The 27,052-nt window shown below is 38.9% G+C and overlaps 1 protein-coding gene across 1 annotated transcript in view; it reads left to right on the top strand.

Annotated features, from left to right (window-relative positions):
* Positions 1–27,052, top strand: part of LOC150081687 (protein qui-1-like) — a 706,673-nt gene that overhangs the window by 460,590 nt on the left and 219,031 nt on the right. Inside the window, exon 14 of the mRNA XM_090378807.1 lies at positions 19,049–19,164. Coding sequence (XP_090234933.1) covers positions 19,049–19,164 — 116 coding nt within the window. The remainder of the gene's footprint in view (positions 1–19,048; positions 19,165–27,052) is intronic.

Here is a 27,052-nt window from a genome sequence, read left to right as displayed (position 1 = left end):
TGGTAAGAGTACTATCGGGACCCAAACTGATATGACTGTCCCCCCAAGGGACTCATCCACTCCCATTGCTCACTATTAATTAAGTTCACAAAAGCCCACCCAAAAAGTCACAGTCAGCTGCCATTCCAATCTCGGTACCTCCCAGTGCTCCAGAATTACCAAAAGCAGGCACTAAATTAACATTACAAAAAACTGAACTGCCCACGTCAGGGCAAGAAAAATTGGATGTCGAAACCAAGGAGGTACATGATGATTCAGTCTTGGAACTCTTTGTGGAGGAGGAAATGGACACGGGACAGCATCCATTCTTCCCCAAAAAAAGTTAAATTCCAAGAATGACAAAAGTAAGCCCTCAGCACTTTGGAAGCTGCCTGATGGACCCACCAAACAAAAATAATGGCTAAATTCCTACAATGCAATTGTTGTGAATTCTGGCAAAATACGGATGATATCAAGGTCCTCCTGCAGAAGCACATGCCAGTCAGCATTTGCTTGCAGGAGACTTACCTAAAGTCAAATGATGATCCCATCATGAGTAACATCACAATTTTTCATACAGATAAAATTGCAGATGATCCTACTCATGGAGTCATGGCTATCCTTGTGGGTGACACACACACACACCCCAGCTCAGCCTTTGCTACTTACAATCAGCATAGAGGTGGTTGATTCGCCTTACAATGGGTTTTTTGTTAACCATTTGCTCCATATATTTGCTTTTTATGGTGATTTCAGAATCAGAGCACACATATTTGTGATTCATCAGAATCACATATTTTCATTGCAGAGGTAGGACAAAAAATTTTGTTGGCTAGTGTAATTGAACAAATGAGATTTTAACTGATTAACTTTATTCTGATTTAAATGGTAAGGAGATATCACTGTTCACAATTAGGAAACTCCTTCATGTAATTCTCTAGGTGCTTAACCTTGCCCCAGGGGCTCACATCTGGTGAGTATGGGCTTGGCATACCTGAGCTGGATATCATCATTCTTCTCTTTCCTTGGATATCATCATTCTTCTCTTTCCAAATTTTTTTTTTGGATAGTGCAGCAAAAGCCTCAGGCTTCCTTGCACCATATGGATAATGATAATAAGTTGCTATTCATAGACATCTTCTAACTTGTTAATTGAAAAAATTTTGTAGCCGTGCAGCTGCTACAAACAGCGAAGTCCTACTACTTAGTTTTCATGCTATGTGTATTAATTTCCAATTGCACCTTACAATACTGCCCGGCTCTTACTACGTGTGCACTGAGTGGCCACTTTATTAGGTACACCCAACCTTTTCATGAAATGGAGCCAGGCCTTTAGCATTGCATGTTCGTATCATGTGATATAAAGAATGGGAGAAATAAATAAAAATGCTGTGAATGGGCAAGGCAAAAGATTTAAGTCACTTTGAAGATTGCATGGAAATTGGCGCCAGGAGTTCTCTAGAGCTGCAATTCTGCTGGGGTTTTCACGTACAGTTGTGTCTTGGATATATTGAGAATGGCCCAGTAAGCAAATAATATCTGTCCAATAGCAATCCTTTGGTCGGAAACAGCTTGTTAATGCAAGAGGCCAGTGGAGGTTGACAACACTTGTACGAGGTAACAAAAAAGTGATGGTAAACAAAGAGGCATTTCAGAATGCACAACTCGTTGTATGTTGTGATGGATGGGGTACCACATCCGATGACCGAACTGGGTTATACTCCTGTTAACAAAAAAACAAGAAGGTACAGTTACGGTAGGTCTCAAGAACACCAAGTGGACATTGTGAAAAGTTGCCTGATCTGACGAATCATGGTTCTTACTGTATAGTGAGAGTAGTAGTAGTAGTGGCATGTGATGCAAGAAAGCAAGTGTATAAGCTTATGCAGCATCAGCCAAAAAAAAAAAAAAAAGAAAATCACACCATTCCCTCCAAATGCCTGTCCAGTTCCTCCTTAAATTTATTTAACCTGTCAACTTCCACAACGACAGATGGAAGTTTGTTCCAGCAATTAACCACTCGCTGGCTAAAGGCAAATTTCTGCACATCTATTCTACATCTGTCTTTTCTTAATTTGAATTTATGCCCCCTTAGGTTCGTAATCTGAACAAGTGGAAGGATCCCATCAGAATTCAGCATGCACAACCCATTTAAGGCCTTATACACCTCAATCAGATCACCGTGCAGGTGCCCAGTCTCCAGCCACTGCAATTTGCAGAACTTAAGCCTCTCTTGGTAAGAGGATCCCTTCATTCCCCTCACCAATCTTGTTGCCCTTCTCTGTACACGCTCAAGTAAATCTATATCCTTCCTAAAATGAGGCCTCCAGACCTGTACGCAGTACTCAAGGCGTGGCTGACCATTGCCTTATACAGAGGGACAATCACCTCCTTCTCCCTGCTAGCAAAATTCCTATATATCATTGACAAAACCCCATGACCTGCCCTGGCAGCCTGTCTGCATTGCACAGAAAACTTCATATCTGACTGCACAATTACTCACAGGTCTTTTCCATTTTCTACCACCTTAAGTGTAGTACCACACAGTTGGTACATTTCTCTGGGGTTACTTCTACCCATATGCAGTACTTTGCATTTGTCAAGGTTAAACTTCAGTTGCCACTTCTTAGTCCATCTGCCCAAATTATCTAGATCCTGTTGCAGTAGCACACTGCCAACCTTTGTATCATCTGCAAACTTCGACATTAAGCCTGATATACCTTCATCAATATCATTGATAAATATACAAAACACAGTGGACCTAACACTGAACCCTGTGGGACTCCACTAATAACATTAGTCCACGAAGAGCAGCATCCATTGATTACCACCCTCTGTCTTCTCCCACTTAACCATCCTTTTATCCATTGTAGCAACTTATCCTTAATACCATTCTGCTCCAGTTTGTACAATAGTCTTCCATGTGCAACAGTGCCAAAAGCTTCCTGAAATCCAAATATATGATATCAAAATTATTTTTTGCATCCAGTTCCTTTGTAACCACATCATAATATCCTATCAAATTTGTCAGACAAGACTTTCCTTTAACAAGCCCATGCTGTGTCTGAATTATTGCTGCAGTCTTGTCTAGATGATCCTGCAATGCATCTTTAACCAGTGACTCCATTATTTTACCCGGAACAGAAGTTAAACTATGCATATATCATTTTACAGTGTAGTATCGTTTGGTACATTTTAGTTTCTAGTATTAAACCATTATAATTAAACGGTTGGTGTATTTGTTTTAAATTCTGGATATGTACTCTCCCAACCTTAGAGGCCTTTTTGAAGATATTAAACTAACTGGTCTGTAATTATGTGTCACCCTTCGATCCCGCTTTGTGAATTGGGGATACATTTGCACATCTCCAGTCCGTGGGAACCTCCCCTGAGTCCAAGGATGCTCTCATAATTATGGCTAAGGGTTTGCTTAGTTGCTTTGCCGCCTCCTTTAATATAACTGGATAGATCCCATCCACCCCAGGTGCTTTTCTTATGTTTAACTTCAACAATTTCTCCTCCACTTTCTTTCAGTTATTACAAAATCATTAAGTATCCTGCTACAATTTGATAAACTTCTGCCATTTTCAAACCTTAATAATTTCTCATGTGTGAATGTAGATGCAAAATACTCATTCAGTTTGTTTGCTATCTGAGCAGGATTATCAACAGTCGAACTATCGATGTCAAGTGGACCAATCAGATTCATCCCCTTCCTTTTAGAGTTTATATAAGTAAAGAAATCCTTGCTGTTTTTCTTAGCATCTTTTGCCAAGGATTTTTCGTAATCTACCTTCGCCTGCCTAACCTCCTTTGTGACCTGATTACAGACTAGCTTATATCTGCCATAGGCTTCTGAGTCGCTTGATAATTTATATGCATTCCATGCATTTTTCTTCTCTGTTACGAGTCTCCTTAGTTCATTAGATAACCATTTAGGCCTAAACCTTGAACAATATTTCTTAATAGGTATGAAACGTTTAGTAGCATCCACGATTAATTCCTTGAATGCTTCCCACTTAGAATTTACTGTTGGTAACATTGTCAGTTGATCCCACTGTACAGAATTTAAAAACTGTCGGAGACCACTGTACTCATCTTTACGGAAGCAAAAATCCTTTCCTTTACCCCTGATGGTAATTAAATCTTTAAGTAAATCTCTCATCAGTACACTTTGATCACTGCCACCTAGTGGTTCCTTTATCTGCAAATTCTTAATACATGAATGATCACTGCTGATAACCAGATCAAGAGTATTACTTTCTCTGGTTGCCTCTCGAACATGCTGCTCCAGAAAACAATCATCCAATAAATCCACAAAATTCTGACTAGTGTGTGAGTGACCAACCCAAATGTTTCAGTCAATATCTGGGAGTTAAAATCCCCCATTATAAGACATTCTGATTTACTAGCCCACTCTATTTCTCTGTACAATTGTTCAATGTACTCAATCGAGTCATTAGACCTATAACACACTCCTACTCTTATTTTTGCTTTCACGGTGCTTACATCACACCAAACTGACTCAACAGTGCACTGTTCATCTATATCAACTGGATGCACTTCTTTTGATTTTATGTTTTTCTTAATTAACAGCATAACACCTCCTCCCTTTCTATCCTGTCTATCCTTTCTGTACACATTGTACTCCCCAAATTCCAGTTCAGCATTCCTTATATCTGTGTAACACCACGTCTCTGCTATCCCAACAATATCTGCCTTTGATGTCTTGACCAACACTTCAAATTCATCAAATTTATTTACTATACTTCTAGCATTGGTATGCATGCAAGCATACATGCTCCTACTCCTATTCCTAGTTACCCTAACACATCCCATATACCCACCTATTTCAGGATGACTGCCATCCGTCCCTGAAACCCCCAACACCCCACACTCCCGGTTGCTACTTATTCTAATAGAAGTTGTGCAAGAATCACCTTCACCTCTGCCTACGGCTACTGTTAAACTATTAGTCCTTGTATCCCCCCAAGCTATCAGTTTTCCGACCCACCTAACACTGCCTCGATAGCATCAGCAAATATTCTTGCACCCTTTCTATTTAAGTGTATCCCATCCCTATAGAAGCAGTCTCTCTTGTTAACAAGTACAGTCTAGGCTGAAAAAAATTCTACCCCTTGAGCCTTGCACATTCTTTCCAGGACCGAATTGATCGACAAGGCTCTCATCATATACTCCCTTCTATCGTGTCTGGGCAGAATTGCAGACACTTTCAAATTCAACCCTAGTTCTCGGCTTTTGTTCCTGTACTTGTTAAGTAATTCTGCCGGTCTCCTACACCTAATATCATTAGTGCCAACGTGTACAACTATATCACCTTTTGTGCCCTTAAAAGATGATATCCGCTCTACAACGTCATCAACCTTTGCCCCTGGCAGACATACCCTGGTCCTGTTTCACCTATCCTTTTTACAAAGCATGTTACCCGTTTCCCTGACAATAGAGTCACCAAAAACTACTAGTTCCTGTGGGACCAGCATTCTGCTTTGGGGGTTGCCGCTGCGTTGCGTGATGACCAAGTGCAAGCTCTGGTTTTGATGGGCCCCTCAATTTAGATCTTTTGAGGGCATCCACCCTGTCCTTCAAACTCTCATATAGGCCCATAACAACGCTGAGTTGTCACCTGATTTCCTTACATCGCGCACACACAAAGACATCCCCCATGGCAATATCATGTTCCGTTCCAGAGAGTTCGGCAAACATTTCACAAATCACACATTTTTTTAGGCTCTGATGCGTTGGAGAATCGTCCCCCTCAGTTCTATCCCGAGTCACAGCACTTCTGCCACTTTGTGCCCGTTGCTTTGCTGCTCTGGTTTGGGGCATGATACTTTAAATTAATAAAATCAATAAATTAAATGTCAATACTACGCTCTCTAATAGAAACAGTGAAGCGTATTACTCTATAAATTATACGTTAGAGCTACCTAACTACCTCAATTAAAAATTTGAATTCCCTACCACTATATACAAAAACAATGGCTGCAAGATTCGAACGAAATAACGGTTTTATGTATATTAAGTATTACATATATTTACAAAAACTGTTTATCTAAATTAAAATAAAAATAACCAGCGTGACTATAAGACTACGTATTAAGTAAAATATAAAATAACAATTATGTAAATAAAAAGCAAACACTTATCGTTTTTTCGGAACCTGCAACTCACAGCTGTAATTTTTAAAGATAGTCAGCACCCTCTCTTTAAAGAGGGCCAGAATATGGAGAAAACAGCATGAATCCATGGACCCATACTTCCAGATGCCAACAATGCATACTGGAAGTGTAATAGGTGTGGGAAGTGTTTTTGTAATGCAGATTGTGCTCCATGATACTAGAGTCGCAACATTTGAATGGAACTGTTGCTCCGCTGATATCATCTGGTTCCTAGAATTTGTTTACAACCAAATGCTTCCCTTCATAGCTGAAATGATCCATCTGATTTTCTGGATGCAGCTGGTTCTTGTTGCACAACAATGGCCCCACCCATTCCCCACTTGTTGTGAAGGCATTTCTGACGAAACATGGCATTGTATAGATCAACCAGCCATGCTACTCTCCCGAACTAGTACCAGCAGACGTCTTCCTCTTTCCCAAGGTGAAAACTTCCCTCAAAGGAACGAGATATTAGCATGTTGAAGCATTAAATTTTATGGTTTGACATTGAGTGGCGTGGGAGTTCGGTGCGTGTTGAGCTGTAGTTGGGCATGTAAGCATGGTCATTCACACATAAAAATTCTAAAGTGAGATAGCCAACTGAGTTTTTATTTATTTATGCCTGCACATAAGATGAATTGGAAAAGTTCTAACTCATATATGTTTAGAAGGCACATTTTGTTATTGTAAATAGTGTTGTTAAATTGCAACATTTAACTTCATACAAATGAATCATACTGCACTCAAGTTTTAGTTACTCTTTTAACACACCTTTATCTGTGTTTATACATACTAAGAAGGGATATATAAGCTGAAATCTAGCATTCACTAGACACTGGTGCTCCTTAGACAAGTTTAGTTTTCAAGAAAAACAAATTACTTGTGTACTAGTAACAAAAAAATCACAATGAGAAGAAAGCGTATGTAAACTGCACTGGCATGACCAGGTCCAAGGGCAAAGCAAAGTGTAATGTGGTCTTCCAACTGACGATTTGTCACGTTGGCTCCAGCCTCCATATTGAGCTGTAGAGCACAGTCTTGAAGCTTGCTAGGATGGATTCAAGCGAAAGTAGTAAACGTTCCTGTTTTATTTTACTGTCCATATCACTAAGCCAACTAGCCTTTCATTTTTAAAGTTATTTGTGATTAGCATGACTCTAACTATTTTGCTATGCTTAATTAGTACAGTAAACGCCAATAGTACAGTTTCTACTGAAAGGTTGTATACTAAGCAGTTTGCTGTGCGAGTGAAAGGGGGGGATTCAGTTGCACACCATTTGGCCAGAGAGCATGGATTTGTTAATAGAGGATAGGTAAGTGTTTAAAGTGCAATATTTTTTAAAAAAAACAGGTAGAAAGATATCTAATGGTCATATAATGACCATTAGATATCAGTGAGAATCACAGTGGTGGAACTCATCAATTAAAAAATATATATAACTCCAGGGGCTTGCTTCTGGTGAGTATGGGCTTGGCACACCCATGGTCCTGAGCTGGATATCATCATTCTTCTCTTTCTTGGTGATTCCTTTCTACTCTTCTCTCTCTCAGGTTAATGTGGAAATTTTTTTTTGGCTGGTGCAGCATAAGCCTCAGGCTTCCTTGCACCATAATTAAAAGTAACTGTCATCTCTTTGGATGCCTTCGCTGACTCTTCAGAAACTTTTAGAATGGTGTAATAAGTGCATTTGGTGGTGGTGGTGATCACTTTGAACAAAAATGAAGTAATTTTTAAGCTACTTCACTTTGTGTTCTTTTTGTTGTACAAGTCCAGAAACTTCATTACCATGAACTTATTAATTAGTGTTATATGAAACTCAACTTGCGTAATGTAAATAGTGTTCAGTTTCATGTAACCCTATATTTATGTTTTCTGCACTTGTAAAATAATGAGTATACTCCATTCCTGAAATTTGATTATCATTTACACATCAATAATTATTTTTCTTTGTCTACATGTAGCTAGACTCTTTCTCCTTTGACATATGAGGGAGGGACTTAAGCTAAAAAGCTGGCAGTGCATATTACAATACTGAAAATTACAAAAGCATTAATACTTTGTGTTCACATTAAATCTGTAAAGCATTGTTTCTGCCATGGTCAAGTGATCAACAGTAAAGATACAGAAATACATGCACTCAAACAAAAGTTTAAAATTTTGAAGCTTAAAATTATACCCTGGTCAAACAAGTAATGCTTTTAACTCAACAAATAATGAGAAAGAAGGTTACAAGTTAAATCTTTCTTGCACAACCTTTCTGTTATCACAGTCAGAGTCTGAATGGCCATAAGACTCAGGGAAACCCCAGGGGGCGGTCTTCAATATCACACTCTGAATTCCGATACATTCTATTTGTTTTCCCCTGTAAGAATTTTTGACCCAGTCCACCTCTGATCACAGTCACTGAGTTATAGGAAAGGCTGTGCAAGAAATTACACTAGACGCATCTAGTGAAACTCTAGCATGCAGTCACAGGTTTGTTTCCATTATACTAGTCCTTGGATATATGAGTTGTGATCAGAAAATTTTGGGGGCTGAACTAATATTCAGAAAATGAAGCTTACCAGCTATTTGGATGGATTTCCATCGAAGTAGCCTCAGTGACACTTTAACACCGATTCCAATGCTTTTGCAACTTCTGGAAATACTTTTTTTTCTACATGTAGCTAGACTTCTTTGACATATATGGGTGGTGGGAGTAATGCTTCTGTAAGCATTTCTGATGAGCTTCTTTCTCACAATTGCTGATAGTTTCTATGTTGCATTCTTAATAATTTCCTTGGCCATAGCCTTATTTGTGACCTTTCAAGGGGAAATGAAAATCAAAAAGAGAAAAATCCAATGTGATGAGGCCCCAGTGATGGCATGAGTTGGAAGCAATTCTTGAATGGAAAGCTCCGAGTGTGCAGGGGTGTTGTCATGACGCAAGCGCCAATCTCTAAAGCCCATTTTTCTGACCGTTTTCTCTGAACAGTATTGCACAGTTTCTGGTTCACTGTTTGACCATGTGGGACAAATCCATAATGAACAAAAAATATGATAAGCATGATCTTCCCATTTGATTGAGATTATCTGGCTCTTTTAAAGAGGGCTACTTGTCTGTCAAAGGAGTCACTCTGGCTGCCCTTCAACTTCAGAAACAGCTGATTCAATCATTCACCTTCTTGATCTGATCAGGAATGATTGAATTTAACTATCCGCGAAGTAGCTGTTGAAATTAGCATTTCTTGTAGGATTAATTCAATCAGTCAATTTTAACACAACATTTGGGAATATTAGCATTAGTAGAGGCATTTGATGCAAGAAAGCAAGCTTATGTAGCATCAGCCAAAAAAAAAAAAAAAAAACCACTTCCACTTCACCCCTCTGTTCGTTCAAAATACCTGTCCAGCTGAGCCTTAAACTTATTTAGGCTATCAACCTCCACCACAAGGGATGGAAGTCAAACTGTTCCACCAACCAACCACCCGCTGGCTAAAGGCAAATTTCCGCACGTCTATCCTACATCTGTCTTTCCTCAATTTGAATTTATGCCCTCTCAGGTGATTTTTCTGAGCTAGAGGAAGAATCCCATCAGCATTGAGCATGCTTAAACCATTCAAGGCTTTATACACCTCTATCAGATCACCTCGCTGGTGCCTAGTCTCCAGACACTGTAATTTGCAAAACTTAAGCCTTTCTTCGTAAGAGCACCCCTTTGTTCCATTCACTAATCTTGTTGCCCTTCTCTGTACTCGTTCCAGCAGCTCTACATCCTTCTTGAAATGAGGCCTCCAGACCTGTATACAGTACTCTAGGTGTGGCCTGACCATCGCCTTATACAATGGAATAATCACCTCCTTATCCCTGCTGGAAAAATTCCTGTATATCATTGACAATACTCCATGAGCTACTCTTGCAGCCCGTCTGCACTGCTCAGAGAACTTCATATCTGCCTGCACAACAACCCTCAAGTCCCTTTCATTCTCTACCACTGTCAGTGTTGTACCACAGAGTTGATATGTTGCTCTGGGGTTGCTGTTTCCCATGTGTAGTACTTTACATTTGTCAGTGTTAAACTTCATTTGCCACCTCTCAGCCCATCTGCTCAACCTTTCCAGATCTTGTTGCAGCAGCATAGTGTCAGTAGTGTCCTTGACAACCCTGCCAACCTTTGTATCGTCTGCAAACTTGGACATTAAGCCCGATATACCATCATCAATATCATATGAGGCATTTCAGCCAAATTTGTGGCTCACATTGTAAGTGTTGATACAGAGGGCGGTGAGTTCTTGGCATGTCAGGATCTTCATTAATGTACTGTTACTGATACACACTTTGTTTTTTCCATCACTAATAGTGACGAAACAGAGTGTAGCTATGAAACCAAGCGAGTTTGCAACAAATTTTAAATAAAATTTATTTCAAATTCATGGCTCAGTAAAAATTTTATGTGACGAAAAACAAAAAAATTATATTTAACATGACATTATATTGCATTATATTTGCCATAAAACATTATATTTGGCAAACTGCAGATAAGTGGTTATTCATAGGTTACTATGTCTAAATAAGTCACATGTTGCAAAAATTGTAATTTCAAGGCTAAGTTAGTCCACTAACTTACACCTTGTATAATCAGAATCAATAATATATATATAAGAATATAAGTATTTTTGGCTGTATAATGTCAATTAATATGCATATCTAGAATTTTTAAGTTCAGAGTAGAAATCCAATTATTAACCAACATGAACCTGTTTGTATATGCATATCTTATGGAGGTGGCTGTCTGTCAAAGGAAATAACATGAATATTTATAATTCAAATGAAACCTCATTTATACTGTGTGTCTTAAAATTGTATGAAACAAATATACGAACATATTCTACTAATTACAAAACATAAAAAGAAACTGAAATAAACTTCTAAAAGGATAACATCTAAAGTAACCAGCAGTTTGTTCATTGCATCATTCAGCATGATGAATGCATGATTCTCTGGTATGCCATATCGTTTTAGGACTGTTATTAATGGTTTCAGTAGCTTCCAAAATGTGATTTCTCAGTTAACCTTGCTAATAGAGGTAGAAAAAACCATGAATTTCATGTGACCTCACACAAAGTAATCTAAGGGTGTGAGAAGAATCTTGGGAGCCACTGTACAAAACCATTATGACTAATCCATTGGATATTATACTCCATATTTAAAAAGTTAGAGACACCACCTGAAAAGTGGGCTGGCACACCACCATGCATAAAACACATTCTCTGTTTATTTTCAAGACAATCTTCCAAAACTTCTCACAAATTGTTTTTGCAGATGTAGATGTGTCATTCCTCTGAAGCCTTGCTAGTAAAAAATAAGGACCAATAACCCCACTCCAAACATTTAAAAGATAAAATATGCGAGTTTTCTTCGGCCCACATATGAATACTTCGAGAATTGAAAATTCCATTTTTATAAAACATGATTCATCTGTTACCAGATCATGGCTGAGAAACTGAGGATCAAGTGTACAGAGAAAAATGAGGCACTGACAACAGATTTTGCTTTTATTCATATTTTGTGGCAACAGTTCTTGTACAGGTGTCTTGTGAAATGGATACAGCTCTTCATGTGATGCCCTCCTTATGTATGCACATGAAATATTTATGCAGCCTGGCAATCTTCTGTATCTTTATGCCGTTTGAGATACTTGAACAGCACAAAGTATTTGCTCCGAAACATTTTCAGTTCTTCAAAATCTCCTTCTACCAGTATTTATCTCATAAAGGTTTCAGTGTATGTGGTTCTCCATGTTCTCCATTAAGCCTGATATACCTTCATTAATATCATTGTATATTTATCAATGATATTGATGAAGGTATATCAGGCTTAATGTCGAAGTTTGCAGATGATACAAAGGTTGGCAGGGTTGTTAATGACAGTAATGGCAGTGTGCTACTGCAACAGGATCTAGATAATTTGGGCAGATGGGCTAAGAAGTGGCAACTGAAGTTTAACCTTGACAAATGCAAATTACTGCATATGGGTAGAAGTAACCCCAGAGAAATGTACTAACTGTGTGGTACTACACTTAAGGCGGTAGAAAATGAAAAAGACCTGGGAGTAATTGTGCAGTCAGGTATGAAGTTTTCTGAGCAATGCAGACAGGCCGCCAGGGCAGGTCATGGGGTTTTGTCAATGATATATAGGAATTTTGCTAGCAGGGAGAAGGAGGTGATTGTCCCTCTGTATAAGGCAATGGTCAGGCCACGCCTTGTGTACTGCGTACAGATCTGGAGGCCTCATTTTAGGAAGGATGTAGATTTACTTGAGCATGTACAGAGAAGGGCAAAAAGATTGGTGAGGGGAATGAAGAGATCCTCTTACCAAGAAAGGCTTAAGTTCTGCAAATTGCAGTGGCTGGAGACTAGGCACCTGCGCGGTGATCTGATTGAGGTGTATAAGGCCTTGAATGAGTTGAGCACACTGAATTCTGATGGGATCCTTCCGCTTGTTCAGATTATGAACCTAAGGGGGCATAAATTCAAATTAAGAAAAGACAGATGTAGAATAGATGTGCGAAAATTTGCTTTTAGCCAGCGGGTGGTTAATTGCTGGAACAAACTTCCATCTGTCGTTGTGGAAGTTGACAGGTTAAATAAATTTAAGGAGGAACAGGACAGACATTTGGAGGGAATGGTGTGATATTTTTTTTTTTTTTTTTTTTTGGCTGATGCATAATCTCGTACACTTGCTTTCTTGCATCACATGCCACTACTACTACTACTCTCCAGAGTAGCAAATATTTTGTGATTTGACTTTGAGTTGGAAATTTTTCAGCTTATCTGCGAACAGCAGTTATGGAATTCTTTTGAACCTCGCCAAAAATTAAAATCAGATCAGCTAGGACAAAAGTACTAGATTTGTAGTATCCCCCCATAATAGCAGTTTAAGAAAGGATGAGGCCATCATCATAGAACTTGTAACTCATATAACAGACATCTTAACACTGTTAGTTTTGCCACACAGATTACTCACAACTGTGTAATTAGTATGATTTATGTAGGAGAAACAACATGTTCGTGTTGGTATGTTTTGTACTGTTTAAAGTTTGTTTTACATTATTGTAAAATATGAATAATATCTCTGAAATAATCTGACTTCACCTATTTGGGAAATTTAATATCAAATAAAGAGAAAGACATCCACACTAAACTACAAAAATATAGTAAAATGAATGGGACGATGAAATGCCACTTCGGAAAACAAATGACAACTGAAACAAAATTATGACTATACAACATCACTTCAAAACCAGTCCTCTTCTACAGCTGTGAGACTTGGGTCATAAATAAGAAAGATGCACACAAACTAGAAGCAGCACAAATGAGATTTTTAAGACCATTATTAGGCTTTACAAGACTAGACCACCAAAGAAATTTAGATATCCACGAGAAATTAAAAGTAGATAACATAGTAAATGACATAAAACAGGGCGCCTCCGTAGCCAGGTGGGAAGGAGCAGCAGTGCGTAGCACACGCTTCTTGATTAGACTGGGGTTCGAGCCCGTCACCACCAAATACGAAGGATGCGGAAAGGTCAGGGAATGACCACCGCATATCCCGGAGCAATATGGCCTTAGTTGCTAATGCTCCTAAAAACCAAACAACAAACAAACAACAGACATAAAACAGTATCGGGAAAAATGGATCAGCCATATAGAAAGAATAAACCAAGACCGGATCCCAAAATTAGCCTTTAACTACAAACCTCTATAGGCAAGAGAGAGATGTTGGTCGACCAAGACAATGATGGCGAGATCAAGACCATCTCCAAGAGCTACAACAGACCAGGTCTTAAAAGACCTAAGCCAGACCAAGTTCATGATGATGATCTCTGAAATAGACTTTTTGAGATATATGTTTGTAGGATTTTTTTTGCTGTAGAATATAATACTTCTACAATTGTTCCCTGCAATTTTGAAACATCCTGTATAAAACAAATACATGGTGAGTATGCTTAAGGGATATGTAATGATTCATTGCAAAAGGCCTAATCCTTAGCAGATCATTTTTATGGGGGCAGTGATACTAAATTAAATTCTGTGCTTTCTCTCACTAACACATTCCTGGAATGGCTATCCTTGAACAGCCTTGGAGCAATATGTGAGCTTCCTCAGTGAGAGCATAGCAGTTTCACCACTTGTAACTTGTTTCAGAGAGACACGAGTTTGATTTTCGTCATACATTGTAGGAATTTTTAAAGTTCTCTCCAGTCAAGAGTTGAGTTAGCCAATCTTTGACAGATTTTTCTTTGTGTATCATTCAGGAGTTTTTCGGCCCGCATGGCATGCCATTTGGTCTTGTAGCAGAACAGTAAATGGCATATAACTCTTCACCTTTTAATCCTTCGTTGGAAATATTTGGCTCGTGGACTGCTTTTGCAATAGTGACTCAGTTAATATGGTTCTCCAGTTCATCATGGTTTGTTGTGTATTATGCCTGTACAAAAAAAGCCGTGAAATAGGGTTGAATTTGAAAGTGTCTGCAATTCGGCCCAGACACGATAGGAGGGAGTATATGATGAGAGCCTTGTCGATCAATTCGGCCCTAGAAAGATTGTGCAAGGCTCAAGGGGTAGAATTTTTTTCAGCCTGGAATGTACCTGTTAACAGGAGAGATTGCTTCTACAGGGATGGGATACACTTAAATAGAAAGGATGCAAGAATATTTGCTGATGCTATCGAGGCAGTTTTAGGTGGGTCGGAAAACTGCTAGCTTGGGGGGGGGGAGACAAAGACGAATAGATTAACAGTAGCCACTGGCAGAGGTGAAAGAGATTCTTGCACTGCTTCTATTGGAATGAGCAGAAGCCTGAAAAACAAGATGCAGGATATTTCAGAGACTGCCGGGAGTCATTGCGGTACAAGTAACCACATGGGTTGTGTAAGGGTAGCTCAGAATAGTAATAGGTGCATGTATCCTTGCGTGTACACCAATGCTAGAAGTTTAGTAAATAAATTTGATGAATTTGAGGTATTGCTCAAAACATCAAAGGCAGATATTGTTGGGATATCAGAGACGTGGTGTCACACAGATATAAGGAATGCAGAACTGGAATTTGGGGAGTACAACATCTACAGAAAGGATAGACTGGATAAGAAGGGAGGAGGGGTTATGCTATTAGTTAAGAAATACATAAAATCCAAGGAAGTGAAGCCAGTGGACATCGCTGGACAGTGCAGTGTCGAGTCAGTTTGGTGTGACATAAGCATTGGGAGATCAAAATTGAGAGTAGGAGTGTGCTATAGGCCTAATGACTCTGATGAGTATAATAAGAAACTGTACAGGGAAACTGTACAGGGAAATAAAGTGGGCCAGTAAATCAGAGAGTCTTATAATGGGAGATTTTAATTTCCCAGATATTGACCGGAATTTGGGGGCTGGTCACTCACACACTAGCAAGGCTTTTGTGGATTTATTGGATGATTGTTTTCTACATCAGCATGTTCGGGAGGCAACTAGAGGGAGGAATACTCTTGATTTGATTATCAACAGTGATTCTTCATGCATTAAGAATCTGCAGATAAATGAACCACTAGGTGGCAGTGATCACAGTGTGCTGAAGTGGGATTTACTCAAAGAGGTAACTACCATTAGGGGTAAAGGGAAGGGTTATTTATTGCTTTCGTAAAGGCGACTACGATGGACTGAGACAGTATTTAAATTCTATACAGTGGGACCAACTGATGATGTTACCAACAGCAAATGCAAATGGGAAGCATTCAAAGAACGTATCTTGGAAGCTAATAGGCTTTACATACCAACTAAGAAATATTGTTCAAGGTTTAGGCCTAAATGGATGTCAGATGAACTGATGAGGCATATGGCTGAGAAGATACATGGGATACATACAAATTAGCACATGACACAGAAGCCTATGATAGATACAAGTTGATCTGTAACCAAGTTACAAAGGAGGTTAGGCAGGCGAAGGCAGATTACGAGAAATCTTTTGCAAGGGATGCAAAGAAAAACAGCAAAGAGTTCTTTACTTATGTAAACTCTAGAAGGAAGGGGATGAATCAAATTGGTGAACTTGATATCGATGGGTCAACTGTTGATGATACTGCTCATGTAGCTAACAAACTAAATGAATATTTTGCATTGATATTCACACATGAGGAGTTATTTAGCAAGGGGAAAGCCAGAGGTGTATTCAACTCTAGCAGTAAGCTAGAGAATCTTGTAATAACTGAGAGTAAAGTGGAAGAGAAATTGTTGAAGATAAACACAAGAAAGGCACCCGGGGTGGATGGGATCTATCCAGTTATATTAAAGGAGGCAGCAAAGGAAGTAAGCAAACCCTTAGCCATAATTATGAGAGCTTTCTTGGACTCAGGGGAGGTACCCACAGACTGGAGATGTGCAAATGTGACCCCAATTCAAAAAGGAGGATCGAAGGCTGACACAAGTAATTATAGCCTGTGAGTTTAACTTCTGTTCCAGGAAAATTAATGGAGGCACTAGTTAAAGAAGCACTGCAGGATCATTTAGACAAGACTTCAGTTATAGCACGGACACAGCATAGTTTTGTTAAGGGGAAGTCTTGCCTGACCAATTTGATTGGATACTATGATGCAGTCACAAAGGAACTGGATGCAGGGAATAACTTTGATATTATATACTTGGATCTTAGAAAGGCTTTTGTAGGAAGGCACATGGAAGACTGCTGCACAAATTGGAGCAGTGTGACATTGGAGGCAAATTGCTGCTGTGGATAAAGGGGTGGCTGAGGGGGAGAAGACAGAGTGGTAATCAATGGACACTGCTCGTCGTGGACTAATGTTATTAGTGGAGTCCCTCAGGGCTCAGTGTTGGGTCCATTATTGTTTTCTGTATTCATAAATGATATTGATGATGGTATATCAAGCTTAATGTCGAAGTTTGCAGACGATACAAAGGTAGGCAGGGTTCTCAAGGACACTACTGACACTATGCTGCTGCAACAGGATCTGGAAAGGTTGAGCAGATGGGCTGAGAGGTGGCAAATGAAGTTTAACATTGACAAATGTAAAGTACTACACATGAGAAACAGCAACCCCAGAGTAACGTATCAACTCTGTGGTACTACACTGACAGTGGTAGAGAATGAAATTGACCTGGGGGTGGTTGTGCAGGCAGATATGAAGTTCTCTGAGCAGTGCAGACGGGCTGCAAGAGTAGCTCATGGTGTATTGTCAATGATATATAGGAATTTTTCTAGCAGGGATAAGGAGGTGATTATTCCCTTGTATAAGGCAATGGTCAGGCCACACCTAGAATACTGTATACAAGTCTGGAGGTCTCATTTCAAGAAGGATGTAGAGCTGCTGGAATGAGTACAGAGAAGGGCAACAAGATTAGTGAATGGAACAAAGGGGTGCTCTTACGAAGAAAGGCTTAAGTTTTTCAAATTACAGTGTCTGGAGACTAGGCACCAGCGAGGTGATCTGATAGAGGTGTATAAAGCCTTGAATGGTTTGAGCATGCTCAATGCTGATGGGATTCTTCCTCTCGCTCAGAATAATCACCTGAGAGGGCATAAATTCAAATTGAGGAAAGACAGATGTAGGATAGACGTGCGGAAATTTGCCTTTAGCCAGCGAGTGGTTGGTTGGTGGAACAGACTTCCATCCCTTGTCATGGAAGTTGATAGCCTAAATAAGTTTAAGGCTCAGCTGGACAGGTATTTTGAACGAACAGAGGGGTGAAGTGGAAGTGGTTTATTTTATTTTATTTATTTTTTTTTTTTTTGGCTGATGCTGCATAAGCTTGCTTTCTTGCATCAAATGCCTCTACTAATGCTAATGCTAATTGTATACACTCTGGCCAAGTATCAAATATTAAGCAGGCTGAAAACCCAGAATAATTCAGTGGAAAACATTACTTCCTCCTCCTCCTGAAATCTGCAAATTAAAGCATCAGTTGAAAAGGAATTTAAAAATTCCTCTGGTCTTCGAACTCAGTCCTTTCCAGAATAGTAGACATGTATAGTATCTCATGTAGGAAGGCACATGGACATCAGGTCAACTCTGCCTTAATGCATTGTGTTGAATACCGAACTCTGTAAAAGGCTAGAAATGTGTATAATGTTATGTTATGTTTGTGCAGTGTGTGTTGTTATGTTGTTTGGTTGTTTCTGGCCATTTCATTACCAAGAAGGTGATCACCTGGAAAGCCTGCCCAATGTCTGTTTACACCATGGGGAGGTGGGCCACAACTATGCATGTACTCTGGCAGACCTTGACTAACTCATACTGAATGCCCAAAATGAGTTTGGGATCATTCAAAGAGAGCGAGAGAGAAGGGAAAAAAAAAAAAATCCAACTTCCAATGGTGGAGTGCAAGGCTAGTGGATGCCATGATCCCATACCCTGGCACCAGAAAAATCCCACCTCAAGCAAAGGGCAAGAGGCCAGCAAAAAAAAGAAAGAATAGAAAAAAATAAATAAATAAAAATAATATTCCAGAATAGTAAGTGATGAAACCACTATGCTGTCATAAAAAACAATTTTTACAAATTTAATTCTCCGTGATACCATATAAATAGCTACTGTTAAAATATAAGATAGATTATCATATCTTTTTTTGTAGGAAATTTCTTCACCCAACGCTCACATCAAACTGATCTGGTTAATATAAAGTTTGATGGTCAGGTGAAGAAATTTCCTATAAAAAGGTATGATAATCTATCTTATATTTTAACAATATTACTTAAAGTAGGAAGAATTGGGCTTCATCACTCTTATATTTTGAAATAAATAGCTACAAACCACAGCCTTTTAACAAGTAGTTTTTGAATCAAAAAGAATAGTATTTAACTGTTCTTAAGTTATTAATTTAATTCTATTTTGAAATAAACTCTTAAATATACTTACAGGAGACCTACAGAAACTAAAAGATGTCGCCATCTGTAACTTTGACTTCCTATTATCAGCCGTAAGCGGTGCCTCTATTAGCTATGTGCGCAGCATCTTGGAACTTGTAAGGTGTGAGGTAAGTTTAATCACTTGAAATATTTCTCAAAGGTACTCAGAAATACTAAAATCCACTGCAAAAAAGATTACTGTAGTAAAAACAACATGATAGTGGCATTCTCTTTTTTTCTTTTTTAATGATATGTTAAAACTAGCATTACTTCTGTTATGGGTATTGCATCAGTCCTCAATGTAAAATCGTATTATGTATGTGTACTCTTACTTTGCCATATTTACTCCTTATACCCTTTACATTATCATCTCAAATCTATATTCTTGTCTGAAGTGCTACTATTACATTATTTTATTAATGCCACATTAATTTTTCTTGAGATTCTGTTTCATCATTTTTGTTGAAAGATGGCAGCATTGAGTGGAGGGGAAAGCCCACTTTTATATAAAACTTAAAATCTTTCAATTTAAAATCACAGTACCTATGTGGCCCCGAGTGCCAAGCAATTTTCTCAGTGATTTATATAGTGCTCTTTCCAAAGAAAAAGTTTTGTTTTCCAGTGTCTTAAAGTGGTTCTGTGCTTAAAGTATTAAAGTAAGAACACAGAAAGGAAAATGACCTTTCTTTATTTAGTATATATATTAATTACAAACAAACTACTAACTTTTACAACTGCTTGGTCACTGGTGGCACTGCTGCCGCTGCTGCCGCTGCTGCCTCCACATGGCAGGGCTGGTAATCTGGCAGTAAACTCACTCTTCCAGGGCTAAAAGGAGCTATGATGGATAGCAACAGATAAAACAATTACAGAACTCTTTAACCAGATCCATCGACTAAAGATAATATAAATACATCCAACGCAAAAAAAAAAAGAAGGAACTGAAAACCCTGTTCCTCTTTTTCTAATTTTGCATTCCTTGACAGACAACCCATCGAGTAAGCTAACCCCATTTTTAATTCAGAAATGCCTTGAAAATGTGGCTGGCCCTCCAAAAATTGTCCGAAGACTCCAATCCGGAGACCTAGTTGAGACGAGTGACCATAAATACTCAGAAAGACTGCATGCCACATGCCACCTTGAACTCCTCAAAAGGGGTAATAGCAGAGTGGAATCTCCTTAATGTGTCCGTGGAAGAAATCATTCAAGAACTCAATGATCAAAATGTAATTCATGCAAAAAGGATATCAATCAAGAAAGATGGAGTACTTATTTCTACTTGGACAGTCATTCTCACTTTCAGTACACAAACTCTGCCATTAACCATAAAAGCTAGATATTTGAGATGTAAAATTAGCCCATACATTCCTAATCCAGTTCTCTGTTTTAAGTGTGAGAAATTTGGGCACTCCCAAGCAGTCTGCAGAGGTGTTACTACCTGCGCCTCCTGTGGATCAAAAGAGCACATTCACACAGACTGCACTACGGAAAAACAGTGCTGTCCAAATTGCCAAGAAAACCATTTGGCATACTCAAAGGAGTGCACCCAATGGCAGAGAGAAAAGAAAATTCAGATATACAAAGTTGAACACAAAGTGCCATACCATGAAGCAAAGAATCAGTTTTTATTGTCCACTAAATCTACTTCTTATGCTTCAGTTGTGCAAAAGCCACAGTGTTCTATAACAGTACAGACCAATTGCTCAGTCCCTCCAAGCATGTCAATATCTGACCGGGCAAGATCAGTCCTTTCTTCACTGAAAGAAAACTCTACACAACAGCAAAAAAGTCGTGTAAACACACCACTGACAATACTGCCAGATAAAACCTCTGTACAGCACCGAACAAAGCACACAAGTTCTGAAAGAGAGAGTCAAAAATCTTGAACCTATACAATGGACACTGATACAAAATCACATGAAGATGACACACTTCTTGAAATACATGCAGAGGAAGACATGGACATCAGTAGACCAATATTCCCAAAAAAAAGAAAAAACAAGAATAGACAGGCATAAACAAACTGCATCCTGTAAGCAAACAGATACACCTGATAATACTCAATAATGCATAGAATCATACAGTGAAATTGTTACGGTTTCCGAGCCAATGTAGATGATGTTTATGATGCATTCTGTAATAGCAGGCTTATTACAGAATATAAGCCTGCTATTCTTTGCCTACAGGAAACAAATCTGAATCCTCAAATATCTATAAGCATAAAACATCATATAATGCTTAGAAAAGATAGAAACAACTCTAATATAGCTCATGGAAGGGTAGCATTGCTAGTCAACTCCACAACTCCTTTCAGACCTATCTGTCTGCAAACAACATTAGAAACAATCGCTGCCCAAGTTAGGGTTGGGATAACAATAACAGTTGTTTCCTTATATCTTTTGCCCAATCATTCCTACACTTTTGCTGATTTGGATGATTTAGTTACTCAGCTACCACCAACTTTTTTGTATCTTGGGTGACTGGAATGGGCACCACCCCTTATGCCATTCTTTACATCTTGATAAGAGAGGTCAGTTGATTAAAAAATTCTTGAAAGGCACAACAACATTGTTAAACAGTGGCAGTCACACATACATGCATTTCTCCTCCAGGTCAACTTCTACAATTGACCTTTCAGTATGCTCGTCAAACTTGTTTCCACTTATTGAGTGGTCAGTTACTGACAACCTTCATAACTTACCACTTTCCAGTATTGTGCACACTTTTAACTAACTCTCCACCTCAAACTGAAATGAAAACAGTCTGGAAGTTTGACAAAGCTAACTGGCACATTTAGTTTTTCAAACCATTGATTCTGCAGGTAACTTACATCACTCAGAAAATAATGGCAGCTGCAGAAACCACCACACCCAAAAAGAGGGTGGATTGAAGCCTGTAGGGATGCCAAAAAAAGAGAAGAATAAATACAGGAATTTATGTCATAAAACCCAACCACAACTAATCTGATAAAGTTTAAAAGAGCAAGAGCTAAAGCTCATCATATACAACGTATCAGCAAAAAAGATATATGGTCCTGATATGCCTCCACTATAAACAGAACCACAGATATCAAAACAGTTTGGAATAAAGTGAGAAAAACTAATGGAAAATGCCCTCTTATAACCACTCTGATTCTACTTTTAAAAGAGAAAGGCATCTGTAATCCTCTCAAAATTGCTAATTCATTAGGTGAAACGTTTGAAACACTTTCATCTGTAACTGCATACGATCCAACTTTTCAGTCACATAAAGTACAGGCAGAAAAATATAATCTAAATTTCAATACTACACGCCAGCTTCCATATAATGTATCCTTTACCATGACAGAGTTAATTAGTGTGCTTTTACGATCAAAATATAGTGCTGCTGGCCCTGATGGAATCTATTATACCATATCATGTCATTTGAGTGAAGAGTCCCAATCTGCTCTTCTAAAATTATGTAATAGAATTTTTCTTGAGGATTACTACCGTATTAGCTGATGTCATTCCATTGTACTAGCTTTCCCAAAACCAGGAAAGGACCATTCTGATCCAACAAATTATCAAGCTATTGTTTTAACAAGCTATTTAGGAAAGACATTAGAAAAATTGATTAATGCCAGGTTGACATGGTTTCTAGAGATGGAAAATATCCTAAGTCGAAATCAATATGGCTTTCGAAAAAGTAGATCAACACTTGACCTCATGGTCAAAGTTGAAGGAAACATTCAAAATGCATTTCTCAGGAATGAACACCTAGTGATGATATATCATCACTAGGTGTTCATTCAAATTGAAATTGTCATTGAAAAAGCTTTCGACACAACCTGGCAATATGGGATTCTTCACGATCTCTTTGAATCCGGTCTTCAAGGTCATCTTCGGAACTTTTTGTGCAATAGGTCCTTTCAAGTACGTATTCACTCTGCTCTCTCGCAAACATTTGTGCAAGAAGAAAGGGACCCTCAGGGTTTTGTGCTTAGCATGCTCTTCTCTATCAGGATTAATTCAATTACCACATGCATTCCTGACACAGTGGAAACATACTTGTATGCAGACGATCTGGCAATCTCATGTCACTCTCAAAATGCGTGTAATTGAAAGACAGCTTCAAGGCACAATTAACAAGCTTGTTCAGTGGGCAAAAAATAATGGTTATCGACTCTCAAAGCAAAAAAAACAACAGCAATACACTTTTGCCGTAAACTGAATTTACATCCCGATCCAGACTTATAACTTGATTCTTATCCAATTACTTATCAACAGAGTATTAGATTTCTTGGAGTAATTCTGGATAAAAAATTAAATTTTTTAAAGCATATCTGTACAACTTGTCTAAGGAAGCTGAATCTACTTAGGACAATTTCTGCTGTGTCATGGGGGCGCTGATCGGTACATGCCGCTACAGCTATACAGTTCACTAATTAGATTGAGACTAGACTATGGGTCTCCTGTATGTGTCTTAGCAAGACAGAGTGTATTAAAATGGCTTGACCCTGTACATCATAATGCTCTCTGAATTTCCCAAGGAGCTTTCATACATCACCAGTTCAGAGTCTATACAGAAGCACATGAACCCTGTTCCTTCGTCAGCATGCTCTGCTATTAAATTATGCATCTAAGATCAGAAGTTTCCCACATCATCCTATATGGCAATATCTTTTCCCACCAAAATCGGATCATTTGTATAAAAATAAATCTTTGCAAAATAAACCATGCCGCATTAAGTTACAGAATTTAAACACATCTTGGGGTCTAAATATGGATAACATAATTCCAAATGAAAGCATGACTATCCGGCCATGGCAAATACCCTTGGCAAATATTGATAAACATTTCCAACAATGGGGAAAGCATACCCATACCCTTAAAAATTGCAATATTGAGCAGCTTACTCCTTTCAATTTACCCCCAGAGGCTCACATCTGGTGAGTATGGGCTTGGCACACCCAGGGTCCTGAGCTGGATATCATCATTCTTCTCTTTCTTGGTGATTCCTTTCTATTTCTAACACTCTCTCTCTCTCTCTCTCTCTCTCTCTCTCTCTCTCTCTCTCTCTCTCTCTCTCTCTCTCTCTCTCTCTCTCTCTCAGGGGTAACTCATAATTTTTTTTTTTTTTTGGCTAGTGCAGCAAAAGCCTCAGGTTTCCTTGCCACCATATGGCTAATAATAATAATAATTCTCTTGTTACATTCAAATTTACACAGATGGCTCTAAGACAGACCTAAAGTTGGCGCAGCTGCAGTACTGCCAAATTTAACAATATCTCATCAACCTCCTTTGGAGTGCAGTAGTTACACTGCAGAACTGTCTGCTATCCTGGCATTAAAGAATGTAAAGCAATCTTCATACTCTGAAACCATAATCTATACAGACTCCTTAAGTGCTGTATCTGCTCGTCAGTGTAAACTTCCTTCAACCCACCCCTTTTTACAACAAATTCAAATGAATTTAATGCAACTTCATGCAAATAGGCAAAAAATAATCTTCTGTTGGATAACTGGACATTCTGGAAATCACAGGCAACAAAAAAGCAGATTTTTCAGCCAAGAATGCAAGTCTCATGACATCAGACATCCAGATACCTGACACCGATTACAAACATGTCATACAATGTACCAGAAGGAAAAAATGGCTGTCCATTTAGCAGGAGAACAAAATCAATAAATTGTTCCAGATTAAAAATTATCACAAGCTGTGACTATCAAGCCTCAGAGGGAATAGGAAGGAAGTTGTTGTTGTTGTTATTTGGTTTTTAGGAGCATTAGTAACTAAGGCCATATTGCTCTGGGATATGCGGTGGTCATTCCCTGATCTTTCCATATCCTCCATATTTGGTGGTGAGGGGCTAATCAAGAAGCATGTGCTATGCACTGCTGCTCCTTCCCACCTGGCTATGGAGGCGCCGGAAGAAGTTATACTTTCTAGACTGCGGATTGGGCATACCCACCTAACTCACACGGGACACTCCTCCACTATGCAGCAACCACCAAACTCAATTCACAGTAAAACATCTTATTCTTGATTTCCCATTATACTTGAGAGAACGACAAACAGCTTTCTGTTCACATCTATGTTCCTCTAATCAACTTACGTTACAGAAAATTCTTGAAGACTGACCAGATATAAATGATCTCTTTACATTCCTGAGAAAAATACACAAATACCATCTAAATCCACCTGTTTATCAAGCCTGTACCAAATAATATTGTAATAGGTGCATTTGGCCTTAGTAGTCCTTGCACCAATAAATCAAATGAACAACAACAGTACCTATGTACAACTATATATATTAATCACAAAACAGATATTGCTGACACTGATGAACCTGAAAAATATATTTTTAATGAAATACTTATTTCTTCAGTTTCATAGGTTGTAGAAAGCTTTGTTTTGTAGTCCCTGACGTGGAAATTTTTTTTTGTGTGTGTGTGTGTATCAGTGTTCTGCTACTGATAATCTCCACAATGTTTCAAAAATTATAACTCTTATTTACATTTAAACATAAATAGAAAGTATATTTAAAAACGGCACCAAAAACCAATTCTTGTGATGCACTAAACTTTAATTATTTGTTTCTATTCATAGAAGCAGATTTTTTTGTACTGAAACTAAATGAACAAAATCAAGTTTATATTTAAAAATTTTGTATACATTCATGAACTGAACCCCTTGACGTGGACACTTGTATGTGGTGAGGGGACCTCCCAGTGATGCTGCTGGTGTTACAGATTAGTATCACTGGGATCCAATGCCCACAGCCTAGGCTATAGGCTAACATCAGTGGAATCCAGCGGGTTTGCCGTGCTCTGCAACCCGTGGAAATTCAGAAAGAGAGATCCTTGTGGTTGAGGGGCCCAGCTTCAATATACTACTTTGGCCCCTGCTTCAACAAGACGGGTGGTCCTGGAAGGCTCAGCTAGGATCAATTGGCTAGTAGGCTTGCCTGCAAGGGTGACTGTGCCAATGCCATGGTCTGAGTGACAGGATTCAAGCTGGCGGCGGTGTGGGTATAGTGTCTGGGTAGCCCTGGCGTCCCACTCTCAAGGGCATTTATCACTTGCAGGGTAGTGGGTGTGACTTTGGGCTGCGTGGTGGGTGGGGCACTCAGGCACTGAACCACTTCTAAAACTTCATGAATCCTGATAAACATATTTCTTCAGGGGCTGCAACATGGTCCCAAACTGATGATATAGACAGAGCCAATGTAGCAAGCAGGTATGAACCAAAGAACCGTCAGGTCCCACACCAAGATTCTTAATTATTCATTCCCAAACTGAGAAACCCATTGTGAAACTGTCCCCCTTTTTTATACAGATGGGTTTAGAGGGGTTAGCAGATTAGCATTAGTAGAGGCATATGATGCAAAAAAGCAATCTTATGCAGCATAACCAAAAAAAAAAAAAACCCGCTCCTATTTCACCCCTCCGTTTGTTCCAATTTCGTTCCTGTCCAGCTCAGCCTTAAATTTATTTAGGCTATCAACTTACACAACAAAGGATGGAAGTCTATTTCACCAACCAACTACCCTCTGGTTAAAGGCAAACTTCCGCACATCTATCCTACAGCTGTCTTTCCTCAATTTGAATTTATGCCCTCTCGGGCGATTATTCTGAGCAAGTGGAAGAATCCCATCCTCATACTATTGAAGGCTTTATACACCTCAATCAGATCACCTCGCAGGTGCCTAGTCTTCAGACACTGTACTGCAAAACCTAAGCCTTTCTTTGTAAGAGCAACCCTTTGTTCCATTCAATAACCTTGTTGCCCTTCTCTCAACTCATTCCAATAGCTCTACATCCTTCTTAAAATGAAGCCTCCAGACCTGTATACAGTACTCATGGTGTGGCCTGACCATTGCCTTATACAAGGGGATAATCACCTCCTTATCCCTGCTAGAAAGATTCCTGTATATCATTGACAAGACACCATGAGCTACTCTTGCAGACCATCTACACTGGTCAGAAAACTTCATATCTGCCTGCACAATTATCCCCAGGTCCTTTTATTTCTCTACCACTGTCAGTGTAGAACC

Source organism: Mastigoproctus giganteus, chromosome 8 (assembly GCF_048544385.1).
Source record: "Mastigoproctus giganteus isolate SK-2022 chromosome 8, ASM4854438v1, whole genome shotgun sequence".
NCBI classification, from domain to species: Eukaryota; Metazoa; Arthropoda; class Arachnida; order Uropygi; family Thelyphonidae; genus Mastigoproctus; species Mastigoproctus giganteus.
This window is presented reverse-complemented; position numbering and strand designations above follow the sequence as displayed.